This window comes from Haemorhous mexicanus, chromosome 19 (genome assembly GCF_027477595.1).
Source record: "Haemorhous mexicanus isolate bHaeMex1 chromosome 19, bHaeMex1.pri, whole genome shotgun sequence".
NCBI lineage: Eukaryota > Metazoa > Chordata > Aves > Passeriformes > Fringillidae > Haemorhous > Haemorhous mexicanus.
The window spans coordinates 2700334-2722813 of record NC_082359.1 but is presented as its reverse complement, the minus strand read 5'-3'; the positions used below and the strand labels follow the sequence as shown (position 1 = coordinate 2722813).

Here is a 22480-nt window from a genome sequence, read left to right as displayed (position 1 = left end):
CCTCTGAACAACCCAGATACTCAAACTCTGGAGTGCTTCACGCTCGTGTCCAAGAGAACTCTTTATTATGTTTACATAGAGCATGAGCAATGTGGAAAACACTGGAAATTCTGCCTCAGTGGCTTGGTTCCTGGACAGCACTGGAAATGGTGATGCAGCTGCTCACGTCGTGGCTGTATTAGGAGGTGTGCAGTGTGCCACGAGGAGCCAAAGCTTTGTGCTTCCGACTGGGGAGCGCCTGCCTCTGGCACACTCACTGCTCGCTCCTCTAGTGCCACAGTTAGGTGCTCAGCTGTCAGCTTTTCCTCAATTTCACTTGGAACTTGCAATTGTAGTACCTTGGAACTTGTAATTTTAGTACAAAAGCACAGGTTTTGAAACCAATCTTACTAATCCACAAGACCGTTCCCATTCCCTCTCCTCCCCCCTCCTCCCAATCCCATCCCAACTCATCCCATCCCCCATGCTCCCACCAACACATGCCTCCTTCCCCTCCCTCTCACCCCGGTCACACAGCAAATATCCTGATGCTGCAGTTCCAAGCCATGTGTCCGCCCCAGCCTATGTGATCCAATGGTCTCTGACCAGGTCCCTTTGTTCAGACGTTCATACAAAACACACAATAGGAAAAAAACAAAACAAAAGGAGCCAGACACAAGAGGGAGACACACTGCCGGGCTCCAGCTCTGGCCTCTGAGCCCTTCCACTAAGCTCCACAGCACTAGGCTCTTGGGGTACCTCCTTTCACACTCGAGGCTGCAGGTCCCAAGGTTTCCAAGGTGCATAGGAAAAGGAAGAAAGGAAGTAAACTGCAAGCCTGTTTCTGTTTTAGGTTCCCCCCAACCCCCTTCCCTCAACCCAATGGCTGCTGGAGGATATTCTTGACTCCGACAGGTCTTTTCCAGTCTTCCAGTGAGACCCTGCCTGGGGACCAGGTTCACTGTAAGTCACCGGTTCCTCTCTGGAACGTGGGCAATGGGTTTGGCAGCGAGGGGAGGGAGCGGAACACGTCGTGGGGGGACGACAGGCTTTTGTCTCACAGCAGGTGGGGGGGAAGATGTCAGGGAAGGCGAGAGAAAAGAGCCAAGGGAAGCCGGTCAAGCTGGCCCTCTGCTTGATGTTTGTACTCAAAATTCTCCTTGGGGTTGCTTCAGCGTGCCAGCGCCGGCCCGTTGCTCAGTCACCTCTCGCAGCCCCGCTGAGAAAGAGCACGTGGCGGGGTGCTTCCTGCTGCTTCATCCTCTGGCTGGCTGCCCTCGTGCCCGCTGGCGATCTCAGAGTCGCAGTCAAGCGCCTCATAGATGGTCGGCAGCGTGGTCTGCTGGCTGAGGCGCTTGCGCAGGCCCACCAGCAGCGGCTGCGGCATGGAGGAGACGTCCACGTTGTTGCCGAGGTCAACCCAGGCCAGGCAAGGGAACTTGTTCATGTCCTTCATGGTGTCAGTCAGCTCCTTCATGGTGGCCCGCGTCAGCCGGTTGCCGTTGAGGGACAGGTGGGTGAGTTTGGGGAGCGCCCAGAGGAAGGGCAGCAGCAGGCGCACCATGTCGTCGTTGAGCTCCGTGAAGCTCAGGTCCACCGAGGTCAGGCGGTCGCCGTTGTTCTGCAGGTAGTAGGCCATGCGGTGGACATCCCGCATGGTCAGGGGGATGCCTGACAAATCCATGGAGTCCTGGCTCACCTTCTTCTGCAGGCTGGTCTTCAGGCTGGTGGTGGAGAAGGGGAGACATGGAGAGAGATCACTGCGGTTTAAGCGTCATTAAGGGGAGCACTCCCATCCATCTCAGCCAAGTGAGAGAGCATTTGGGACACGGAGAACTCATTAACAACATGGGCTAGAACGTTAAGGAAAGGGTTAATAGAGCTCACTGGGGAAACAAGCATTTGCACCATACCTCAGGGCAGACTGTTCTGGGGCTTTGCTGTGTATTTTCAGCACTTACACATAAACTTTGCCAGAACTGGCTCAACACAGGTTGCTGAAGTGTCTCCCACTAGCAGATGTCAAAGGGTTTGTCTGTATGTGCTCATACAGGCGCTCGTGCATAGAAAGCAAAAATAACCAAGGCAAGCAAACTTTCCAAAAGCGCTGGTTTGCTCTGTGTGGGGGCTGTTTGTGAGCCGCCTCTCCAGGTGAATGCCAAGGTCTGTGCTGCAGAGGAGAGCCATGTTAAATGTCTGAGAAATGGATGTTTCACCAGGAAAACAATAGATGGGCAAAATGCACTCCAGGAATGGATTTACTGCGTGTCCCTTTAAAAGCCTTCACAAGCAGCACTTAGTCAGTAAGCAGCACCAGTGGCTGCCTATTTGGGTCTCTGTGGTCAGCAGATCATCTGGGATCTGCTGCAGCCGTGAGGAGGCGGGGAGGGCACAAGGGTGCTAAGAGATGGCTTCAGCCATTTCCTTTATTGTCTGCCTGGCCAAGGGAGTGAGGAGGAAGGAAAGTTGTGTCATGGGGCTGCTGGGTATGCAAAGGGAATGAGGTGTGGAGCTTAATGATGGACTGTGGTTTGTAAGAGTGCTGTGAGACATGGGAACTGTGGGGCTACAGGAGCTGCTGGGGGATGCGTTGCAAAACTGAGTAGAAATGTGTGTTGGTGTAACACAGGAGAACCTAATCCCTTACTGTAAACTGTGTTAATCTTGCTGCTCTTTCAGACACATCTTGCCTTAAGGACACAGTAGGAACCCCCCTAGTCACGTGCTCAGGGGGTCTTGAAAGCGCCTTATTGAGTTTGGGAGGATCAGGGTGGGTTAAGCAATAACCACCACTTCCAAGGTCCCCACTCTTCCTATCTGGCTCTCTGTAGTGTCCTGCACACCTGTGGCACAGCCAGTCCCTGAAAGCAATGGGGACATGGGGACATGCAATTTCCTCGGAGGAGGCTACAGCACCGCAGGAGCTCCCGTGGCAGGTGAGAATGTCCCTCCAAGCCTCAGTATTGCCAGGCTCTGCTGGAGCTGTGCAGAGGATGTGGCACTGCCTCTGCAGCTTTGCTTAACATATGCAGTTCATGGCATCCTAGAAATTCCAGCCTTTAATAATCCCCTATAAGCATGTGTTGAGATAAGTCAGTTAATGTGCAACAGTGCAGGCCACAGCCCTTTGCAGACACATTCAGCACTGGCACAAACCTGCAGATGCACTTCTTGTAGGAGCATGAGGCAGAAAGACCTCATGGCCTGCCCTGTCAATTCTTAAGCCCACAAATTCCTGCCCTGGGTTTACCAGTACTTTCCTCAGGCTACTTCTATGTGTGCTTGTATTTCCCATGGGAATTCACTGTGCAAGGCTGAAACCATATCTGCAAGCATGCATTTGGATGAATTAACTTCTATTCAGACCTGAAGTATTGTAAGTAAAATGTATTACTTACTAAATATTTACACATCAGATGACCCACACTACACCTCAGTGTAGGAGGGGAAGGGGAGCAGTGCTTCTCTGTCCTGTCAAATGGCAGGGACTGATGTGCTGGGGAATTATAATTGGTCTGAGCACACAAGGGAGGTCTCCAAAGGGCCTTGAAGATGGTACTTGACATCCCTCCACTATCTGGGCCCAGAGGTGGGACTGTGAAGAATTAATTAATCCACCACATTGCTTGTAGCAGCAGTGCAGTTCTTCTACCTGCTGCAGCAGCAGTTGTGAACTGTGCATGCTGTGGTCTGGGTGGCACTGAGCAAGTCTTCCCTTTTCCTGCTAATCCAAGACATGCTTGAGATCAGCCCAGGCTTCTGGGAGCTGTATTTCTTCAACTCTCTTGAAAAACAACGTGTGTGTTTTGGTATAGTTTGTTACCAGTCACTGGCAGTGGTGTAGCACAATCTACCTCAAAAGAGGGTTCATCTTGTATGAAATTTATCAGGGACCAGCCTCGAAGCTAGAAACATCTCAGGTTTCCCCTAGCACAATAAGAGTTATCCTTTTAATCATGGCTAGGTATGTTATCTGTGTGTTTGATCTGGAGTACTTGTTCTAGCAGAACAGAGCATCCAATGCACAGTGCAGGTGTGCATTCATGTGGATCAAGTGAAACAGGGAGAAATGAAATGGAGTGTGAACCTGAGTGCACAGGTAGCTGTGCCCTGTATCCTCAAGGGGCTGCTACAAGAGATACAGCAGCCTGCTCTGGCCTGCAGGGGTTTAGAATAAGGCTTTCCTGGGAGTGTGGGGACTAGGGGATAAACAAGCAGAGAAACAAGCCTGTAACTACTTCAGTGCCTGTTTTGTACAAACACAGCCTGTGCCTCCTGGAAATTCTCTTCCCCAGTGCTGTCAAAACACAGCAGATCCTGGGGGGGGGGGGGACCCAGAAAGGAGACACGAGCACGGGGGCACATTCCCCAGCCCTAAGCCTTGTCTCTGTCTGTGCAAAGCCTCCTCAGACCTCCCTTTTTGTACAGCTCCAGGGCACGAGCCTGGTTTGGAGTGGGGATGGGAACCAGGCTGGACTGGGGACCACTGGAGGGCACGTCTGAGCCGGCACCGCTCCGCTGCCGGCCCTCGGCATCCAGGTGCCGTTCTCCTGTCGTGTCTGCAGCAGCAGCTTTCTTAAAAGGGGACAAGTTTGAAAGGCTCTTGGGGTCCCCTCTGGAGCGACTTGGCTCTGAGCACAGACAGTGATGACTGAAGGGAAATGTCTGAAAGACAAAAGCAATGTGCTCGTCTGTCTCTGCTCGCTGAGCCTCCCCTCCCCTCCCCTCCCCTCCTGGGACTGCCGTGTGGAGACTGCAGTAATAAGTCACAGATCGTGCTCTCACCACAACAGGTACCTTCTGCTGCTCTTCCAGCACCGAGCCAATACCCCAAGGAGGCTTTAATCAAGCAGACAAATTATCTTCCCATAATTGATTCTCCAGACTGGACTGCTCCTGGCTGAATGTACTTAAACCCTCCTGTCCTGTGCCAGAGCCCGCCCTCCCTTCTTTGCTGGCTTGTTTTTCTTTCCTTTCCTGTGTTTTTTGCTGCTTCCTTTTGCCCTCATTGCTGTACCTGCCAGGGTGACTCTGGGCCTCCTGTCTCAGGACTGGGGGCTCCCTCCTGTGTTTAAGCTGTTCTCTTGCCTATAAAAATGCCTCTTGTAGGGATGTGTTTGTAGGAGCCTCATCCTGGTGGACACAGCCCTATGCTGCAGCCAGGCCCTCAGCTCTCTGGTAAGTGCTGAAGCATGAGATGCAACACCCCACGCATGCTGTGAACCCTGGCAGCCTCCTCCTCACCTCCCTGGTGTTTCTGTGCTGCTCCAAGAGGCACAACTAAACCCCATCTCAGGGCAAGGCATAGAATAGCTACCCACTCTCTCTATTGCTTTAGAGGAAAATGGGTCTGCAGTCAGAAATGGGTCAAGGAGATGTGGGTAGATGCTTTACTCTGAATTATCTGACACCTGGTATTTTTTTGGAGGTCTGTTAAGCTCCATTTCTTGGGGGGAGAGGGGCATGACACACAGGGCACCAAGCTCTCAGTCACTTGTGCAGCAGCTGAGAAAATACTAGGTTTATTTCCAGGGAAATGGGTCATGTATTATCCCCTAATCTCTGCACTTCAAACAGGCTTTAAGATTGCTTCAGCTGCAGAAAGCTTTTTTGCTTTTGTGTGAGATACAACAGCTCCTTAGCAACGTGGCTCCTGCTGCCCGTGGGACTCGTGGCCAGAGGCTGCAGAGGGCTGGATTAACCCACTGCTTCTGCAACTGGGGCTCAGGGCACATCTGTAATTGTGAGAATTTGCATCTAACAAGGATCTGGACCCTGATGCAGGGCAGCAGACTGTTTGTATTATCTGTAGCAAGCCTGGAGAGGAAACAACCCCTCACTCCCTCAAATGCTGGAGAAATGGCTTGCAAGTGAGAAATTCTTGGAAACTTTGAGCAAGAAACAAGGGCAATCAGCAGCCCAGCCCCTCGTGCCTGCCTGGGGATGCAGCATCCAGTGAGGAATGGTGCTGGCCCAGAGTCCTGTTTATAAAGGATCAGCACCCTGTTTGCAACCCCTGTCCACCCCTGCTGAGGGATGGGAGCAATCTGAGGTACATCTCCTTGCTTCTCGTGTGAAAGGTTTTACTTTGTATTGTTCCCAACTCCCTTCCTGGGGTCTGGCCTTTCTCCCATGGACAAGGAGGCAGTCTTCCTCCCACCCTCACTGCCACCTATGCCTTCCCTGGGTGCCAGCTCTGCTCTTGAGCAGGCATTACCAGCAGTCCCTAGGCTGCACTTTGAGCCTGGCTATGGGAGATCCACCCTGGATCAGTCCAGACAGAGCAGGGGTCTGAGAGACCTGTGGGTGTCTGGAAAAAAATATCCTCTCAGTGAGAAATGTGGGCTGGGAAAGAGGTGAAACCATCTTGTGCCTCCCCAGGCTTTATTTTGGGATAAAAATCTTCCTCTTTCCACTAACACCCAGCCAGTGTTCCAGCCTCCTGGGAACTCAGCTGTTATAAGCAAATACAGAGCTGTCTTGAAATGGCACAATTAGGAGATCTGAAATTAATTGCTCATTGTTTGTCTCCAGGACCTGTCCCAAGAGAATTAACCCTCAGGCCATCTTCCAGGTCCTTCTTTGAGTCCATGAAGCTGCAGGCTCAGCATGTTTGGTTTTTTTTATTAGCACTGAATCCCATCCATTTCTTGCTCATCAGCTAAATTCTTTGGTAGCAGCACCAAAGGGCTGTAATGGCTCCTGTTGGGACTTGTAGCAGTCACAGTGGTGTCTGGCCTCTTGTTAGCTTTGTGGGGTTTGAGGGAGCTTGTTCAGCCCAAGAATGTTGAAGTTCCTGGAGTCTCAGCTCATTTCCTTGTCTCCATGCTATGGAGAAAGGCTGGGAAGAGACAGTAAGAGATAGAATTTTGCTAATGAGGGGTGCTCACCACTTCATGCCTATTTCTCTGGAGAACTACCAGCTTTCTACTCCTCTGTCTTTTATTTTTACATTAAATTTGTCTCCATAGAAAACTTTGCTGATGCCAGAAATTCCCATTAGTGGATATCCCCTCTGTCATTAACAGGCACTGCCAGCAGTGGCTAATTAGCCATGAGTCAGGTATCTCTCAGCTGCTCTTCCTTGCACAGAACCTCAGGCATGTCTGGATGGCATCCCTGCTTTGAGCAGTGATTTAGGGGATGGATTCTGAGCTTTTTAATTGCCTACTTAGCACAATCTGCTTACTTTGCTTCCCCAGTGGCACAGGGGGCTGCTGTGCAGGGCTGGCTTTAGCTGCCTCTAATGCAACATGAAAAAGGAAAGAGAAGCCTCAAAAGTACTGACCTAGACCAACCCAGCCCCAGCTGATCCAAGGCTGGGCCTGGCCCTGCTGTGAGGATGGGGGCAATGCACAAATAGGTCACTTCCTTGAGAAGTCCCTTAGTCACATCTCCATCCTTGTGCCCAAGCTCTTTTGACCAGCTGTGGAGAGGAGACAGAGGCAGCCTTTCTGCTGTCTCACTCCCTCTGCAGCTGGGGTGGGACATGGAAATCTGTAGTTGTTGATGCAGCTGAGTGCCTCTCTTTTCCTGCCTCTGCTGTCACTTTGTCCTTGAAGGTGTGTTCAAGAAACCTGTGAACCCTTGGCCTTCCTCCTGCTGCTACTTGATCTGTCCAAGGCCTCAGGTTGTTTCCTTTCATTATTTAGGCCTCTCCCAGCAAAGCAGGGAATGCTTCCTTGCTGTAAATATCATGTATTGACCCATGTCCTTGTCAGACCTTCAACTGGGTGAGAGTCACAAAGGTCTCACAAGGTCTGTGCTGATTGCTTTTAACTCCCCCCTTCCACCTAGCCTGTTATTTCACTCACTGTCTCTCCACAGAAAGTGTCCTGCTTCTCTTGGCCTTTTTACTCCTGACTCTGGCAGGGCAGTGTCAAGCTGCTGGGTGACCCTTTCTGCCACCTCCAACAGCCTTTCCAAATGCATGGGCTCTTGATGCTGCTGGGAACCCTCCTCAGGACTAGTGTTTGGGATGCTCTGCTGTAAGATGAGGGCACAATTCCTGCCCCCATCCACACTCATCCACCAGCTCACATCTGTCCATCTGACATCTCTGTGAGCAGCAGCTCCTTGGAAGCAGTGTGTGGGGCAGCCCCTGCACTCCCAGATGATGTTTACCATGTGGCTTTAGTTAACTGACTTGGCTTCCTCTCACTAGAGCAGGAATGATGGTGCCTGTTTACCCTGTTGCATAAGGGTGGCACAAAGCTGTAGTTAATATTCTCCTCATGCCATGGGAAGGCTGGGATCTCATCTGCCAGAACTGTCAGCCTCAGTGCTGAGTGATGTTTTCAAGGAAAAAAAAAAAAAAAGATGTGAAGCCCTTTAGAGCTGTTTCCTTGAAGTCCTCTAGACACAAGTGCTTTCACTGCATTTTAAAAATGCATCTAATGCTGCAATGTCTGGCCAATGCACATCAATAACAGAAAGGGAGCAATAAACCCAGAAGGGATCTGGATTAGCCATGATGAAATTCACTCAGATGAGCAAAGTAAAGCTGTGTGAGATTTGTGAAAAGGAAAGGCCATATACATGTGGTGTGGGGGTTAACTCCATACTCACAACTGCCTTTGCTCTTCCAGAACCAGCCACTGTGTGAAAAATCTGGAGGGTTTTTGTCACAATTATAAAGCTGTGTCTGCTGCCTGCCTGCTTTGTGGAGTCAGGTTTGATCCTTTGCACTCAGGAAAGGAAGTAGTTACACTGAAGGAGCCAGCTCTGGGGATGATGCAAGTGGAAGATACATTAAGGTTCCCTGACACTGCCTTGCCAAGACAGTTCAGTTGTAATCCAGAGCTTCCTAATCACAGTACCAGACTGTGATCCAGCTCTCTAGACAAAGGCAGTCTTCACCTGATACCCTTCTCCCTCTCTGCTCTGAACTGCAGCCCAGTGTGTCTGGCCCTCAAAAAACAATACACCCTCTGGGTCCCACCCTGTTCTGGCAGCAGATGGTGTCAGTTTTCTTGAATTAATCATGGCAAGAGGCCCCAAGAACTCTGAAAACAAGAATTAATAACATCTAAAAGTTTTGCATCTGTCAAAATGCCACAGAAGTGGCACTGATAGCCTAAAAGGTCTATGTCTGTATAAGGGAGCATTTCTTAATCCATTACTCTTTACACACTGAACATCAATTTAATGAGAAGTGAAGCTGGAGTTATACAACACTCCAGGATGTATTCTGCTCGTTAAGTGGGAGTGATCTATACAACTGTAAAATGATGCTAAAACTAAATTCCCTCTAGGATATAAAGGACTGAAAATTGTGTAGTAGTTATGCTAGTTCCTGCTGAAAAAAAAAAAAAAAAAAAAGCTGCAAAAATCTTATCCTCCAGCTTTTCAGCTTTCAATTTCAAAACCCCCAGAGTAAATCTGCAAGAGCTTATCATCCTAGTTTGGTTAGGCAGCCAACCCAAGTAGGGCAGAGCCAGTGGGGTGCAGGCTGTTGGCTGCAAGCCTGAGACAGGATTTTGCAGCAAAGGAGCCCCATCTTTTCAGTGTGGCAAACTAGCCTGAGTATCACCAGGGCAGCTGAAATAGTTCCTTTGGGTGACTGCACAGCTGGGGACTGCAACCCTTCCTTGTACAAGGCATACAGCCACTGCAGGGAGCCCACAGGCATGGATGCAGAGGGCAAGTTGCCTCCCAGCTTCACCTTCAGCAGTTTAGTCAAGCACAGAAACCAGACAGAGCCTGGGCTGGATGTCTCCTGCTCCCTCCAGCTGCTGTTGCATTGACTCCATGGACCCACAAGGAGCTTTCTGTATGGAAAAGCTCTGCCTGTGGACTGAAACAGCAGTGCTTGAAGAAATGTCTCTTATCCTTTTTGCTTTACCAGCCCATGGGTGGCTCAGGTGTGTACCTGCTGGATGTGGGTCCCACTGAGAGCAGCTGGGGATGGAACTGCTGTTAGTTTGTTTGTGACCCGCTGGTGTGGCAGTGGGGACACACAGCTGGTGCATGATCTGACTCCAGTACTGCAGAACCACATCTCCATAACAGCCCAAATGTAATTAAAACCTGGCAGATGCTCCAAGCTCTCTGTATGGCTGGGATTGCTAATTATCTCCTGGACCCATCTAACATGCTGCAGAAAGTAGAAATTGCATTTCAGAGAACAAGGGAATCGGGCATCAGCTCTGTGAAAGCCAGATGCCAAAGGCCAGGAGGCTGCAAAAGCAAGAGGAGAATTTGATTTCTGAATGTGGTCTCCATGCACAGATTCCTCCCTGCTGTCTTTGACCCCCACTAGATTTTAGAAATTCCTTCAAAATATTGCTGCTACAGCCATGCTCTTTGCAGGACCTAAGGAGCAAGAAGGGTGCAAGCCAAGGGCACAGGGTTTGAGACAGACACTGTAGTAAAATACTCCCACTAGCAGACAGAGGGAAGTGCAGAATCTGGATCATGTAAAAACAGCCTGCCTAAACAAACTTATGCCTTGGTATCTCCAAATGAAGCAGCTATTTCTTGCCTTCCTGCTACTGGCAACACCCATTTTCTTGCAGCGGCCTCAGATGCCAACTCTGCAGGCGTCTTTTGCTGCAAACTGCAAATCATTTCATCTCCACACTTTAAAGAAAAAGCTCTGCTGTTAAATATTTCATCAAAATTAATTTGTGCCTTATGTAACACGTTGTAACTGGGTGTGGTAGCCAGGCAGGGCAGCCCATTTAGACCTACTGCACATTGCCTTGCTGCCCTCTCCCTGCTTGTGCTCTGTACCTGGCCAATACCTGGGGCCCAACCCCTCTGTGTGGGGTGCTCACTGGCCCCAGAGCTCTTCCTCTGGCCACAAACCTCCTCTCTGTTGTTACTAAGTGATGGGTTTGCTGCACTTTGCAGTCCTCTGCTCTCCCCAGGCTGTGCAGTCACAGGGAACACTTCCAGTTTGACCTTTCATCCTGAAGTCCAGCAGGAGAAGAGGTTTGCCTGCAAGCAGGAGTTTGGAGTCCTGAACTTCTTCTCTTTAAACTTGGGAAGGGACAGGGATGAGGTCAGAATTGCCATCTATATCCTGCATCTCCAGTATTTTGCAGGGTCCTACAGGGAAAATGTCATTGAGTGAGTTTGGAAAAGGACTCGCTCAGCTCTGAAAGCTCAGTCTTGTTCTGAGCTGTGGTTGGCACCTGCAAAGCAGCACAAACAGTCCTGCCCTGTGGGCTGCTGGGGGTGCTCAGCTTCTGGCAAAGTGGGGCTACAGGTGCAAGAGGCAGATGGCCTGGAAACCATGGCATTGGGGATTTTATTCCTTAAGATGCACTGGGAATCTGCCTCTGAGTCAGAATGGAAGGTATGATGGAAATGTCAATTCTCATGGGGGGTTTTAAGTTACTGGCACACACATCAAAGACCAAAAGCATCAGAAAAGCCCAAGGCCATTCTCAGAGTGCTGCTGATTTTGCATTTCTTTTTATTCTATCCTGCATTTATTCCTGTGAATCTAATGGGGCTGACATGAGCTCTTTTCTTAGTCACTTCTCTGTCTTTTCTTCAGCAGTGGTGATCTGTGTCACAGGAACAAGGTTTGCTCCAAGAAAATGACAAGAGGAGGAGTGGATTTAAAAGACATGGGGATTGCTCTTTATCTGGGCAGAAAAACCAGCAAGTGTCAAGGAGGGAACAAGTGTGGGTGTCCAAATACACTTCTAGTAGTGAAAAGCAGCTGCCATCCAGCAGCTGTCAGTGACCAACGTGCTCTGAGTTGGGTTCTCTGTGCATCTGCACCATCCCAGGGCCCTCTCCAGGTGCTGGCAGAGAAGTGGGAGGTAAGAAGGATGGTCACCTCTCTGCCAGCCTCCCCAGAGAGGTTCCTGCTGAATGGTGGTAGTGCCTTGTAATGGGACACTTTTCCCACTGCCAGGGAAGCTTTAAGCTAGGTCAAGGTGTGATGCAGAGCTGGGAACAGCTCCCTTTGGCACATGGGTGTTTTTGAAGGCTGGCAGCCCTGGCCATGCTCCTGGGGCCAAACACCCTGCAGGCCCTGCAGGAGGGGTGTCTGTGCTGTGCACTCAGGGGGGATTGATTTCAGTGCACTTCAGAGAGGGTGAGGAACTTAACACCACACAGGAAGGAGCAAATGGCAAAACACGTCAAAGAGAGGCCTGCTGGGGCTGGGTTTTGGAAGCTGCTGTGCACTGTTTTCAGTCCTGCCTCTCTCTGAGGAGGGGAGTGGTGGCAGGCTGGGATGGGTTGCCCAGGCAGATCCCCCTCTGTGCCCATCCACACAATCCCTGCTGGGCTCTTACCACACTTGGGACTTCCTGCGGGGCATGCCGTGCCGGTGCCATTTCGAGTGCGGCGTGAGGTGGTAAATCAGCTGCCTGCAGATCCTGTCTGAGGATTTCCAGGGGTCATACTCCTGAAAGCAAAGGGACAACTTAGACTGCCTGCACCACAGCCGAACATGAGAAAAGGAGGAGGGCAGGGAAGATGGGAAAGGAATAAAGATGGCAGTGGAGCAGGGTCATGTATGTAAAGGAGCAGATGAAGAGAAGAGAGAATGAAAGAGGAATGGTGAGAAGGCCTGAGATGGCTCTGCCACATGCCAACTTCTCCTGGGATGGAGGAGGAGCAGAAGGAGTTCTGTACTGCCAGGAAGAACCCCAGCCCAGCCAGCATGTTCCTGCCCAGAGCAGGGCTACAATTTCCCAGCCTACCCAGGAACAAATGAAACTCAGAAGAGGGGATCATTTTCTAGAGCTGAGGCAGGGGTGACTGACAATGCTCTGTTGTAGGGACCCCTGTGCTGGCAACTCCTTGTGTTACAGGACAGTGCTGTACACAATTTCTACTAATTACTTTGCTGCTGTGCTTCCCCAAACTCTGTCTCTGCACTATCTGATGTGGAAAGGTCAGTAACTGGCACCCTTGCCCCATCCCCAAGGTGCTTCTTGCTCCTGCTGCAGTAACACACTGACTCCACAACCCCCTGTGCTCTAGCTGGGAAATGTCAGGACAGGGAACTTTGGCTACTTCCCCACAGTCCATCCCACTTCCTTGCAGTCCACTCTGCTACAGGAGGTTGGAGTTTGGGAGCTTGCAATGCCAGCAGTTCCCTCCCACCCCTGCACTAACTCATCAGGAAAAGAAGGCACCCACATGGTTGCTGCCTTCCTGGGTTATTTTTGCACATGTTCTTTAGTGCCATGACTTGGAACAGAACCTCTTCCTCTGCTGAAGCAGCATGGCAAATGGCAGCTGCTGAAGGCTGGGACTTCTGCCTTCTCTATTGTATTTTCTAATTGCTGACAGACACCTGCATTCCCACCCCTCAGCCCTCCAGCCACGGTGCCACATGTGCATTTAGGGATTTGATAGGTGAACACCCAGTAAAGCTGTCAGGGAATGCACTGATTTATTCCTTACTGTGAGCAGTTAAAGTGCTGCACTGGGGGCCAACAGCTGCTCTGTGACTTTGCTCAGCAGTCCCTGAACCAGCTGAACTCCCCAGGGATGCACTGCCAGCATGTGGCAGCTCTCCTGTGCCAAGGGGAGAGGGATCCCAGCCTTCTGCTCAGCTGAGCATCCCCTGATCCCCATTCCAGCTTCCCTAGGAACCCCGGAGGGACTGGCCCATGCCTTTGGCTTAGGTGCCTTGTTCTGGACTCCTGCTGTGCTGGCAGGGCTGCAGCTGGCACTCTGCTGTCACCTACAACAGCAAACCTCTCCAAGTGGCTGCACGTGCACAGCAGGCTCCAGCACAGCAGCTGGCACACAGCCCTGCGAGCGATCGCTGGCTCCCAGCTGAGAGTTACCCTCCTGTTCTTTCCTGTGTCCTCTCTGATTTGATTTCCACTGACAGACTGGGAATTGCACTCAGCCTGCTTGCCTGTAATGCAGTTACACCCACCAGATGTTCAGCTAGGGTTGGAGAGGGGACGTGCTCTGGCATTGTTCTGGGAAGGGTACTTGTCCTCTAGGTACTGAATTTCTACAAGAATTTAATTAAATAATTAAACCTCTGCTGGCTTTGAAGGGCAACTCAGGTGCCCAACATCTTCCTTAGGAATGGGGAAAACAATTTCTGATGTAATGGTACGTGTGTCAGTGCATTCATAAGGCATGAAACTAGAGAGGGGGGATAAGCAGGTGTATAAAAATGGTAATGTGTTATCTGCCAAACACATGGGTACTGGATTAGAGCAAGATCCCCTCCTGCTGCCTGCCCTGAGGGGCACTGCACAGCAGGGGCTTGGAGAAGATCTGGCAGAACAGCTGGAGATGAGGTCAGGTGAAGTGTGGTTAAAGAGATACCACTGCTACAACCCAGCCCTTCCTTCAAGTGCTTACATGAATTACACAGACATTACTCTTGGAAAGGGATTTTTTTTTTTCCCAGGCTGCGCTGCAGCCTAATAATGATGATTAAACTTTGGCTAAATGTGGTTTGTCTATTGAGACATGACTGGTTAATTGTTATCAGTGAGCCTCAGGAGATGGCAGAACAAGGTTAGAAATGCCACTAATCTACACCAGGCATTCGGTGTATTCCCTGGGGCACTGCTGCTTGCTCTGAGCTGTGTGTACTTAATAGCTCTCTTTGAATAAAGAAATTCACTCTATTCCTGTCCTTATAAAGCAAACATGACACTTGCCAAGCCTAATGAGCAAATGGGTACATTGCAAATCCAAGTGTCTGTGGTGGCAAAGGGTAACAGAAATAGATGCTGGTTGTTGCAGTGGGACTGGGACATCTGTGATGTTTGTCTGTTCTCAGCCCTGCCTTTCTGCCTCTGCTCTCCTCATCCTCTGAAAGAAAGTGCTGGAGCATGCAGGGATACTGTGCACATAGCACATTTACTTCCTGAACCCCCAGTGGCAATATATTCCTGCAGCACCATTCTCTGTGGGGAACTCTGAGAGTTTATGGGGAGCAATAATGCTGGGTTGAGGTAGTTACATATGGCAGAGAGCCCAGGAAGAGAGAGGTGGTTTTCATGCAGAAATCTCAGCTCACCTCTGCAGCTCCACGAGCCTCCCATGAGCTCTAATTGCTTTGCTCTAATCCAAATTGCTTTGAACCCCCGTGACACCAGTGATTATGGTTCTCTGCCCTGTCACTAAGTTCACTATGAGCACAAAAAGTTATTTCCTAATATCTGTGCACATAGCCATCCCCTCCTTCAGCTGCATTCATGTTCTGAGGTAGTTTTAACTGATTCCTACAGAAATATGCCCCACAATCCACATGCTGCCACTCCCAGGGCACACTCTGCCTGCCTCTGGAGGACTGACTGCAGCACCAGCTGCCCCAGCAGGGCTCTGTGCATCAGTGCTGTGCCACAAAGCACTCACTGAGCTGAGGGAGAATTCACCTTTTTGGGACACTGCAGATCTCTGGCAAGGCTCATCAGCAGGTCATGGGAGATGGGATCCACCAAGTTGAGGAAAGTTGCATTTTTGTAGAGCACTTCATTGAGAAATGTTCCTTCCAGTCCTAGGTCCTAAAACAAAAACAGACAGGCACACAAGCTTCCTCAGAGCTATATCCATGGGAAGTTCTGAAGGCAGAAAGTAAATCTGCTGTGGTGCCAGCTGGATGCCCAGTACAGGAAATGACCCAGCAGAGGTGAAGCAGCATTAGGGTCAGTGTCTGACCCAGCATTACTGTGCTGGGGGGTGCAGGCAGCCAGAGAGCTGAATGAGATGCAGTGTTAATTTGAGCTAGTCCACCTTATTTCCACCTACCACAGGAAGGTGAGAATTCTATCATTTCCAGGCTGGCTGGAGCCTGGAGAGAATTAACTTCAGAGAAACACAGTTTTGTCAGCTCTATGTGTGAATCTGCTGAAGAAGCCAAGCAGGAAGGCTGCCTCTAAAGCTGCTTCCCCAGTCTCAGCTTTTCTGGAAGAATCAGACCTTTCTCAGGTATTTAGATGCTGCCATATGCCCTGGTGGTGGTGGCTGAGCAGAAGTCCTGCCCACCTGTGTGAGTTTAGCTGTGCTGAGAATTTCTCAGGATGGGGTGCAATGGTAAATTTAGAGGTGGTTTTACACCACAGTCAGAGGAGCTCCTCTTCCATCTTCCACAGTGTGAGGAAGGGGAACATCTGTGGTCCATGCAACTGATCTGTGTGGGCCAAGGGATGGGGCACCTTTGGAGGAAACCTCAGCATCTTTGGGAACAAAAACCTTCCTGGAGCCAGATGGATAATTCTGCAAAGAACTAATCTGTTTCTTGCTAAGATGAAAGCAAAGAGCTAATATACTGACACAGTTACTATAACAAGAAGGTACCACAGAGCTGTGAAAAACAAACAAATTTTTTTTAAAATGTGGGAAAGAGAGATCACATATTCACATATGAAAAAAATACCCCAGGAGTAGAGATGTAGAACAGAAAAACTCTCTAGTAGGGGTAGTGCTGGGTTTGAATCAGTTGGTAAGGAGGGCTCAGCTAAGGGAGGAAAAAAGACTTTTCCCCATTCTGTATGCAGCTGACAGGAGAAATGAATAAGCAAATGGGTGCCCCATATGTTCACACTGCTCTACTGAGTGTGTGTTTCAGGCACCACCCAGTGACTGGGAGCTAAAAAAAAAATGGAGTGAGAGGGGGGCAAAAAGCTGGATGTATGCACATCCATCACCAACAGGGACAGAGCCATAGCTGGCAGAGGTTTGGGATCTTAACTCCAAGCACCAATCAAAGCTGGTGCTGCATCCTGCTCTGGATAGGCTGGACTGAGCAGAAAGCACAATCCCAAAGAGACCCTGGCTAGAGACACAGGAAGGGAGAATAAATTAAATATTTTACAGCCCCATCACTCTGTGTACACAAATGACACCCGTAAGCAGGCAAGGGGCCCAAGCAGTGGATCAGTCCTGAAGGACAGACAGCCACAGCTGGATATGGGCCAGGAGCCTGCCAAGGCATCATGCCAGTGTCTCCCTTACCATAAGGCTTCAGGGAAATGGAGCCTCCCACACCAAGAGTAATGTGCACAGATGAAGAAAGCTGCTGTGAGGATGGCATGGCTGGGCATGCAGCAGTGGATGTCAGAGCAGTAATTAAACTCCCCCAGTTGGAACTATACCATTAAGATGAATCTGCATTCCCCTTAGAAATCCTGCCTGCAAGGGTTTTGTAAGTAATATAGCTGTAAATGTTCACTTCACATTGATATTCCATAAATTCTTAGCCCAGAGGCATTTTTCAGCTCATCTTATTTATTTCCCTCTCTCCTTCCCTCTCTCTCTCATTTCTTGGAAAATTTTGTGCCACCTAAAAGGTGGCTGCAGACAGCAGAATATTATAACTCTTGCCAGTTCAGTTGGCTTAGTGCTGTTGTCTTAAAAATGACACTTTGCCATCATCTCAGCACAGGGAAAACAGATTATAGCAGACTTTTTGCTGGTGTAAGTCTAATGTCTCCTTGGGCTTCAGCTGAGTGATGCTCACCTAGATCAGCAGGAAAGCTGATCTGGCTTTTGCTGGTGGGCATTTCTGGGGTAGATGATGTGCAGTGGAGCTGCCCAGGTGTTCATGTACAAAGCACACGTGCACCTATGGTTTGCAGCTGCTCTCCATGCAGTCCTCTGAAATGCTGGGATCTCACATCTCTGTTAGTGGATCTGCTTCTGCCTGCCTTGCTTGCTTTACATTATCACACCCTCTGAACATCCTAGGGACTGTCTGCAGCCCAGAGGTGAAAAACCACTGGCAGATCCATCAGCCAGGGACTCCTGCAGGGCTGGGCAAGGGGGGGTGTGCTGGGAGCAGCAGGAGCCACACATGGGATCCCATGTCCTCTGCTCTGGCTGAGCTCTCTGCTCACCTGAGCTGGCTGCAATTCCAGTCCCACCATTTCTCTGCCTTCCCTGGAGTGTTGGCACCCTGGCCCAAGGCACAGTGATGAGGTGTGGTGTTAATATCCTCCCTCTCCACTGGAGTGAACAAGGTATCTCTCTTTTTCCAGGTAACAAACAGACCCTCACCTGGGACACACTAACCCGTGACTGCCGAGAGCGCGACACTGCCGAGGTAAGGAGACCAAGCCAAGGGGTGAACGCAGATCTGCAGTGAGGAAAGTCTCTAAGTTAGAAAGAAAGGCTGATCTGAAGCTGGCACTGGACATGTCAGGAGGACTGGTGGTGATTACATGACCCCAGCCTGGGTGACAGCTGGGGCTTGGTACATGTTAGTGGTGTAAACCCTCAGTTTCTGAAACCTCTGAGTGCTCAATGAACCAGAGGCTTTGGGGTGCTGCTGCATGGGTTCCCATCTTGCTTGGCAGAAGATGTTGTGATTACAGGATGCATGTCCCACTGTTCTGTTGTGAGCAGATGGGCAGACAGTCACTGTTTCAACATGGCCAGGCAGAACTGGGGACCAGGAATAACATGGGGAACTGGCAAGGCAGCAGGTAAAACATGAACGTCCATGACATGGTAATTCTCAAGTGCAGGTGTGGGGAAGCTAAGTGTTTAACTGATCCTGAAAGGAGCTTAGAAATGACCCTCCATTCCATATGGCCCTGTGCCTTAGCACTCAAACCCTGCCTGTTCACAGATGGACCTTCTGGAGACCTCCAGGGTCTGTGGAAGGTTTCAATGATTCAGTCTCCTGGAGAGGTGCTGAGCACTACAGAAAATGACATTCTGTAGTCCTGGCCTCTGGCATACCCTAGTAAAGTCTGTTCATGTTACATTGCCACAGCCATGAAGTGAGTAGTTGCCTCTCTTTCTTCACAAGCTTCTTGCAATAATGCCTTCCCAAAACTGCCTTAGAAATCTTATTCAACCTTTGCCATAGTGGTGCTCACACAGAGGTTCTCTGCTGTGAGTTTATCTGTCTACACATGTGGCAAGAAGAGTGTGGTGCTGGTAACAATCTTCAAGTCAATGGAAAAGTAGTGGACAGGAGAATCAGAGAGGTAATTTTTGGTCCTGTGCATTCTCACCTGTGAGTGTGTAAGTTCCTGGTAGCCCAGGGCAGTGAGCACCACTGTCAGATGTGCTGTAAAACCCTGGACATGCAGAGCAGACAGAGCTGTTCATGCAGCTCCCTGCAGCTGGTGGTGAGGGTGAGCAAGCATCCAGTGAGCCAGTCCCTGCTCCACTGCACTCACACTCAAAGGCCACTTGCTACCAAGGCAAGAGACAATGTACATTCCCAAGATGAAGTTAGATGATCATTATCTAATGAAGCAACATGACAAGCTACAAACTGATGGCGTTTGATGTCCCCATCAGAGGTGGGCTTTGTCCCCTGTGCTACCAGTCACAGAGTTGCCTGCGGTTTGGGGCAGCTGAGTTTGGCTGGAAAGGGATGGTAGCAGTGAGTGATGGAGGAGATGGCTCTGTTCCAGCAGCAGGGCTCTGTCCTCAGCACCAGTTTGGCACCACACTGTCTGCACGCTGCCTTTTCTGTTCCTGAATGGCGGCAGACTGAAACATGCTCCCACTGATACACTGACCCCTTTACCTCTCCTCTCAGCCTCGATTGTCCCAGAGGTGCCCTCCAAAGCCATTTTGGGATTTCCCAGACATATCTCAGCCAGGCTGGCTGAGTGGCCATAATGGGATGTGGTGGCAGTGGGGCGGCAGTGGCTTTTTTCTGGAGGGGCATCAATCCTGACCAAACCCGCTGCCATGGAGGGGTGTGGGTGAGCACAGCCCAAGCCCGGACCCCCTTCTCCTGCGTGCAGCACAGTTCCCCCTCGCAGCTCCCTCCCAGCCCCTCTCTGTGGCCCCGGCAGTCGGGCCAGGCGCCCCTCGCCCAGCCTGGGGGTCGGGAGGTGGCTGGCATCGCCTGGCACGGAGGGCACCGAGCGGGGGAAGGACCGGGGCACGGAGCGGAGGAAGGCAGCACAAAGAGCCCCCAAAGAGGGCTGCACAGCCGGGGAGGGGGCTCCGCACCGCGGCTCCTGCGCCAGAGCGCCGGGCGGGGGCTGCAGCCCCCGGCCCCGCAGGGCCCTTTGTCCCTGCCCTGCCCCGCCCGGCCCGGCCCGCATCCCGCCGCAGGTACCTTCCTGAGCAGCCGGAGGATGTGCACGGCGTGCTCCCGCTTGTGCTCCCGGATGGTGGCCTGGATCTCCCGCAGCCACCCCACCCGCCGCACGTAGGGCGCGGGCGAGGCTTTCCGCAGCACCCCGGGCAGCTTCTGCGGGTGCAGGAGCAGCGAGGAGAGGTGGAAGTCGCCCCGGCCGCTCTCCAGCCTGCCGGGGCAGGGCTCCTCGCCGCTCTCCTCCTCCAGGCTGCTCTGCCGGCTCAGCCGGGAGCCCATGGCCGCGCTCCGGCCGCGCCGCCGCCGCGCTCCGGACCGGGCGGGCTCCGGGCTGTGGGCCGGGGGAGGCGCCGGGGAAGGCGGGGGGTCCCGGCTGCCCCGCCCGGCCGGCCCCGCCCCGGCTCCCCGAGCTCCCGACGCTCCCGCAGGAGCGACGCCCCGGGGCTCCGGCGCTGCGGGGCTCCGGGCTCTGCACCCGCCTCCCCGGCGGCCGGGCAGCACCGCTGCCTCTGCGCCCCAGGCGCCTCCTCCTCCCGGGCTTGCTGTGCCGGGAGATGCTCGGTGGGGAGGACAAAGAGGGACTGCTCCTTCCATCCAGGCGTTTTGGGGAGCTGTTTTATTCCTGGACAAACTCTTTGAACATCGCAAAAGGTTGTCTAGATTAATAGTAGTTCAAAACACACCATCTGCAGGGACTGCTTCTGTGGGCTGTGTTTTCTATCAGTCTGCTGTTGGACCCAGAGGAGGTGTTTTACTAATCTAGAAAAAGTGGCAGGAATTTTGCCCACCACCCGTCATCTGCAACTGATAGTACGATGCTGGCACTGTTCCTCACCTGCTGTGGGTAGAACTGTTTTCCTTGTATGCATTCTTCCCTCCTCCAGCAGTGCACAGCAAGTTTAGCAGTCATGCTTTTCCTCAGACAAAATCACTGCCATCCAACAGGATGGGAAAAAACAAAGCCTGGATCCCATCTCCAGCCACCGAGATCTTGCAGGCAGCTCAGTCATGCTCCCAGCATAACCAGTGGCTCAGCCTGCCCTGCTTTTTGGAATTGGAGCCATAAGCTGACTTCTGTCAGGACTGTCAGCACAGTGAGCCCAGGTGCCCACGGCAGACTGTGAGTAGAGACAGAGAGCAGGGGTAGCTGTAATGTGAGGGCACACAGCTACAGGAACAACCTGGGGTTCCCACTGCCTTGTGTATCCGTGGACAAGCATCATCCAGTGCATCTGTGGAGGAATGTTGTGGCTTTTGGGCTCTCACTTCAGGGGAATGGGGATGGCTGTGGCTTTTTGTGGTACAGAGCCTGCAAGGATCCTTTTCCTTCTCAGCCTTCCTCTGAGCCATGAATGGGGATGGAGATGTGGATGCTTTGCATCATGACAGCCTCTTTCAGATACTCTGCTGGTGATCCCTGGCTCCCTTGAAGAGACAGAGACAAAAAAGGGGCTGGACTCTAAATCAGCCTGGCTAATGCATTAATTTTGTCAGGGTCTGTGCACCCTCTAACCATGGTAGGTGATATTCTGAAGGCCCTTCTCAGAATTTTCCTCAGCTTGACCAGACAGAAGCCCTGACTGTCCATCTGCCCATCTGTCCCCACCCCGCTCTGAGCACCTGCATGAGGGAAATTAGCATCAACAGATCCTGAGATATGGCTGAGACTGACTCAAGCTAATCCCATTTGGAGGGAGTAGATGCTGAGTAAGGACTTCTGGATCTGGTCAGAGAGCTTTGAGAGAGGCTGGGTCAAGAGAAAATCACTCCTATGGGGTGCAGTGTTACACCTGCAGGATTGTCACTGGGAGCAAAGGGAAGGAAAAAAGTGCTGGAGCAATGGGTAAAGGTGTCAAAGGAGGGGTGCACGGTGGCCTTTCCCTGCTGTTTGGCAGCTGGACAGGCTGCCACAGATCCATGCTGCCACAGATCCGTGCTCCTGCCTGCCCTGCTCTGGGTGACACCGAAAGGAGCAGCAGCGGTAGTGGATGTGGAACCGGAGGCTCAGCTCATCAGCAGAATGGCTTTGTATGGCTCAGCTGTCTCACACCTTATCTCTGAGAGGCAGGAGGAAACACAATCTGCAGTTCACTCGTAGTGGGGTGAAACCAGGTGGATTGTTCTGAGGCAGTGGGAGAAGCAGGGCACACAAGTGGCTCAGGGGATGGCACTGTTACCAGGATACCCCTGCTCTGCATGTGGCTTGGAAATATCCTGCCACAGAGCAAATCCTCTTAACAAACGAACAATTGCAGGGCAGTCCAGCTGTCTCCTGGCTGTTCTTTAGCACCGGGAGCACTACAATAGCATGGATAATGGGAGCTAATGGGAAACACACCAGTGCTCCACTTGGCTTCCCCGAAGGAGAATGCCTGGCCAGCAGCTCCCTGTAGACTGAGATAATCCTGCCCTGTCTGTGTGTGCCTCCAAAGGGCACATGACAGGGAGTGGATGTAGCTCTATAGCTGAGATGGTCGGCAAGGGGAGGAGGCAGGAGTCTGCCTGGAAAGAGTGGACTCTTCTGTCAGAGTCTGCATCCTCTGG

The 22480-nt window shown here is 51.5% G+C and overlaps 1 protein-coding gene across 1 annotated transcript; it reads right to left on the bottom strand.

The window, feature by feature from the left end:
* Window positions 1-48: 48 nt before the first annotated feature.
* On the bottom strand, window positions 49-20263 carry LRRC75B (leucine rich repeat containing 75B). The gene is made up of 4 exons (XM_059863715.1): window positions 19958-20263; window positions 15306-15434; window positions 12237-12349; window positions 49-1703 (listed from the first exon to the last, which is right to left on the bottom strand). The coding sequence occupies exons 1-4, from the start codon at window positions 20213-20215 to the stop codon at window positions 1181-1183; spliced, it is 1023 nt and encodes a 340-aa protein (XP_059719698.1). The 5' UTR covers window positions 20216-20263; the 3' UTR covers window positions 49-1180.
* Between the last annotated feature and the right edge of the window lie 2217 nt (window positions 20264-22480).

Excerpts from the sequence above, each read along its gene's own strand:
- LRRC75B (XM_059863715.1), bottom strand. The coding sequence starts at position 20,215 with ATGGGCTCCCGGCTGAGCCGGCAGAGCAGCCTGGAGGAGGAGAGCGGC. Across the intron at positions 12,350-15,305 it reads ATCTGCAGTGTCCCAAAAAG|GAGTATGACCCCTGGAAATC; the intron begins GTGAATTCTCCC and ends CTTTGCTTTCAG. Across the intron at positions 1,704-12,236 it reads CGCAGGAAGTCCCAAGTGTG|CCTGAAGACCAGCCTGCAGA; the intron begins GTAAGAGCCCAG and ends CTCCACCACCAG.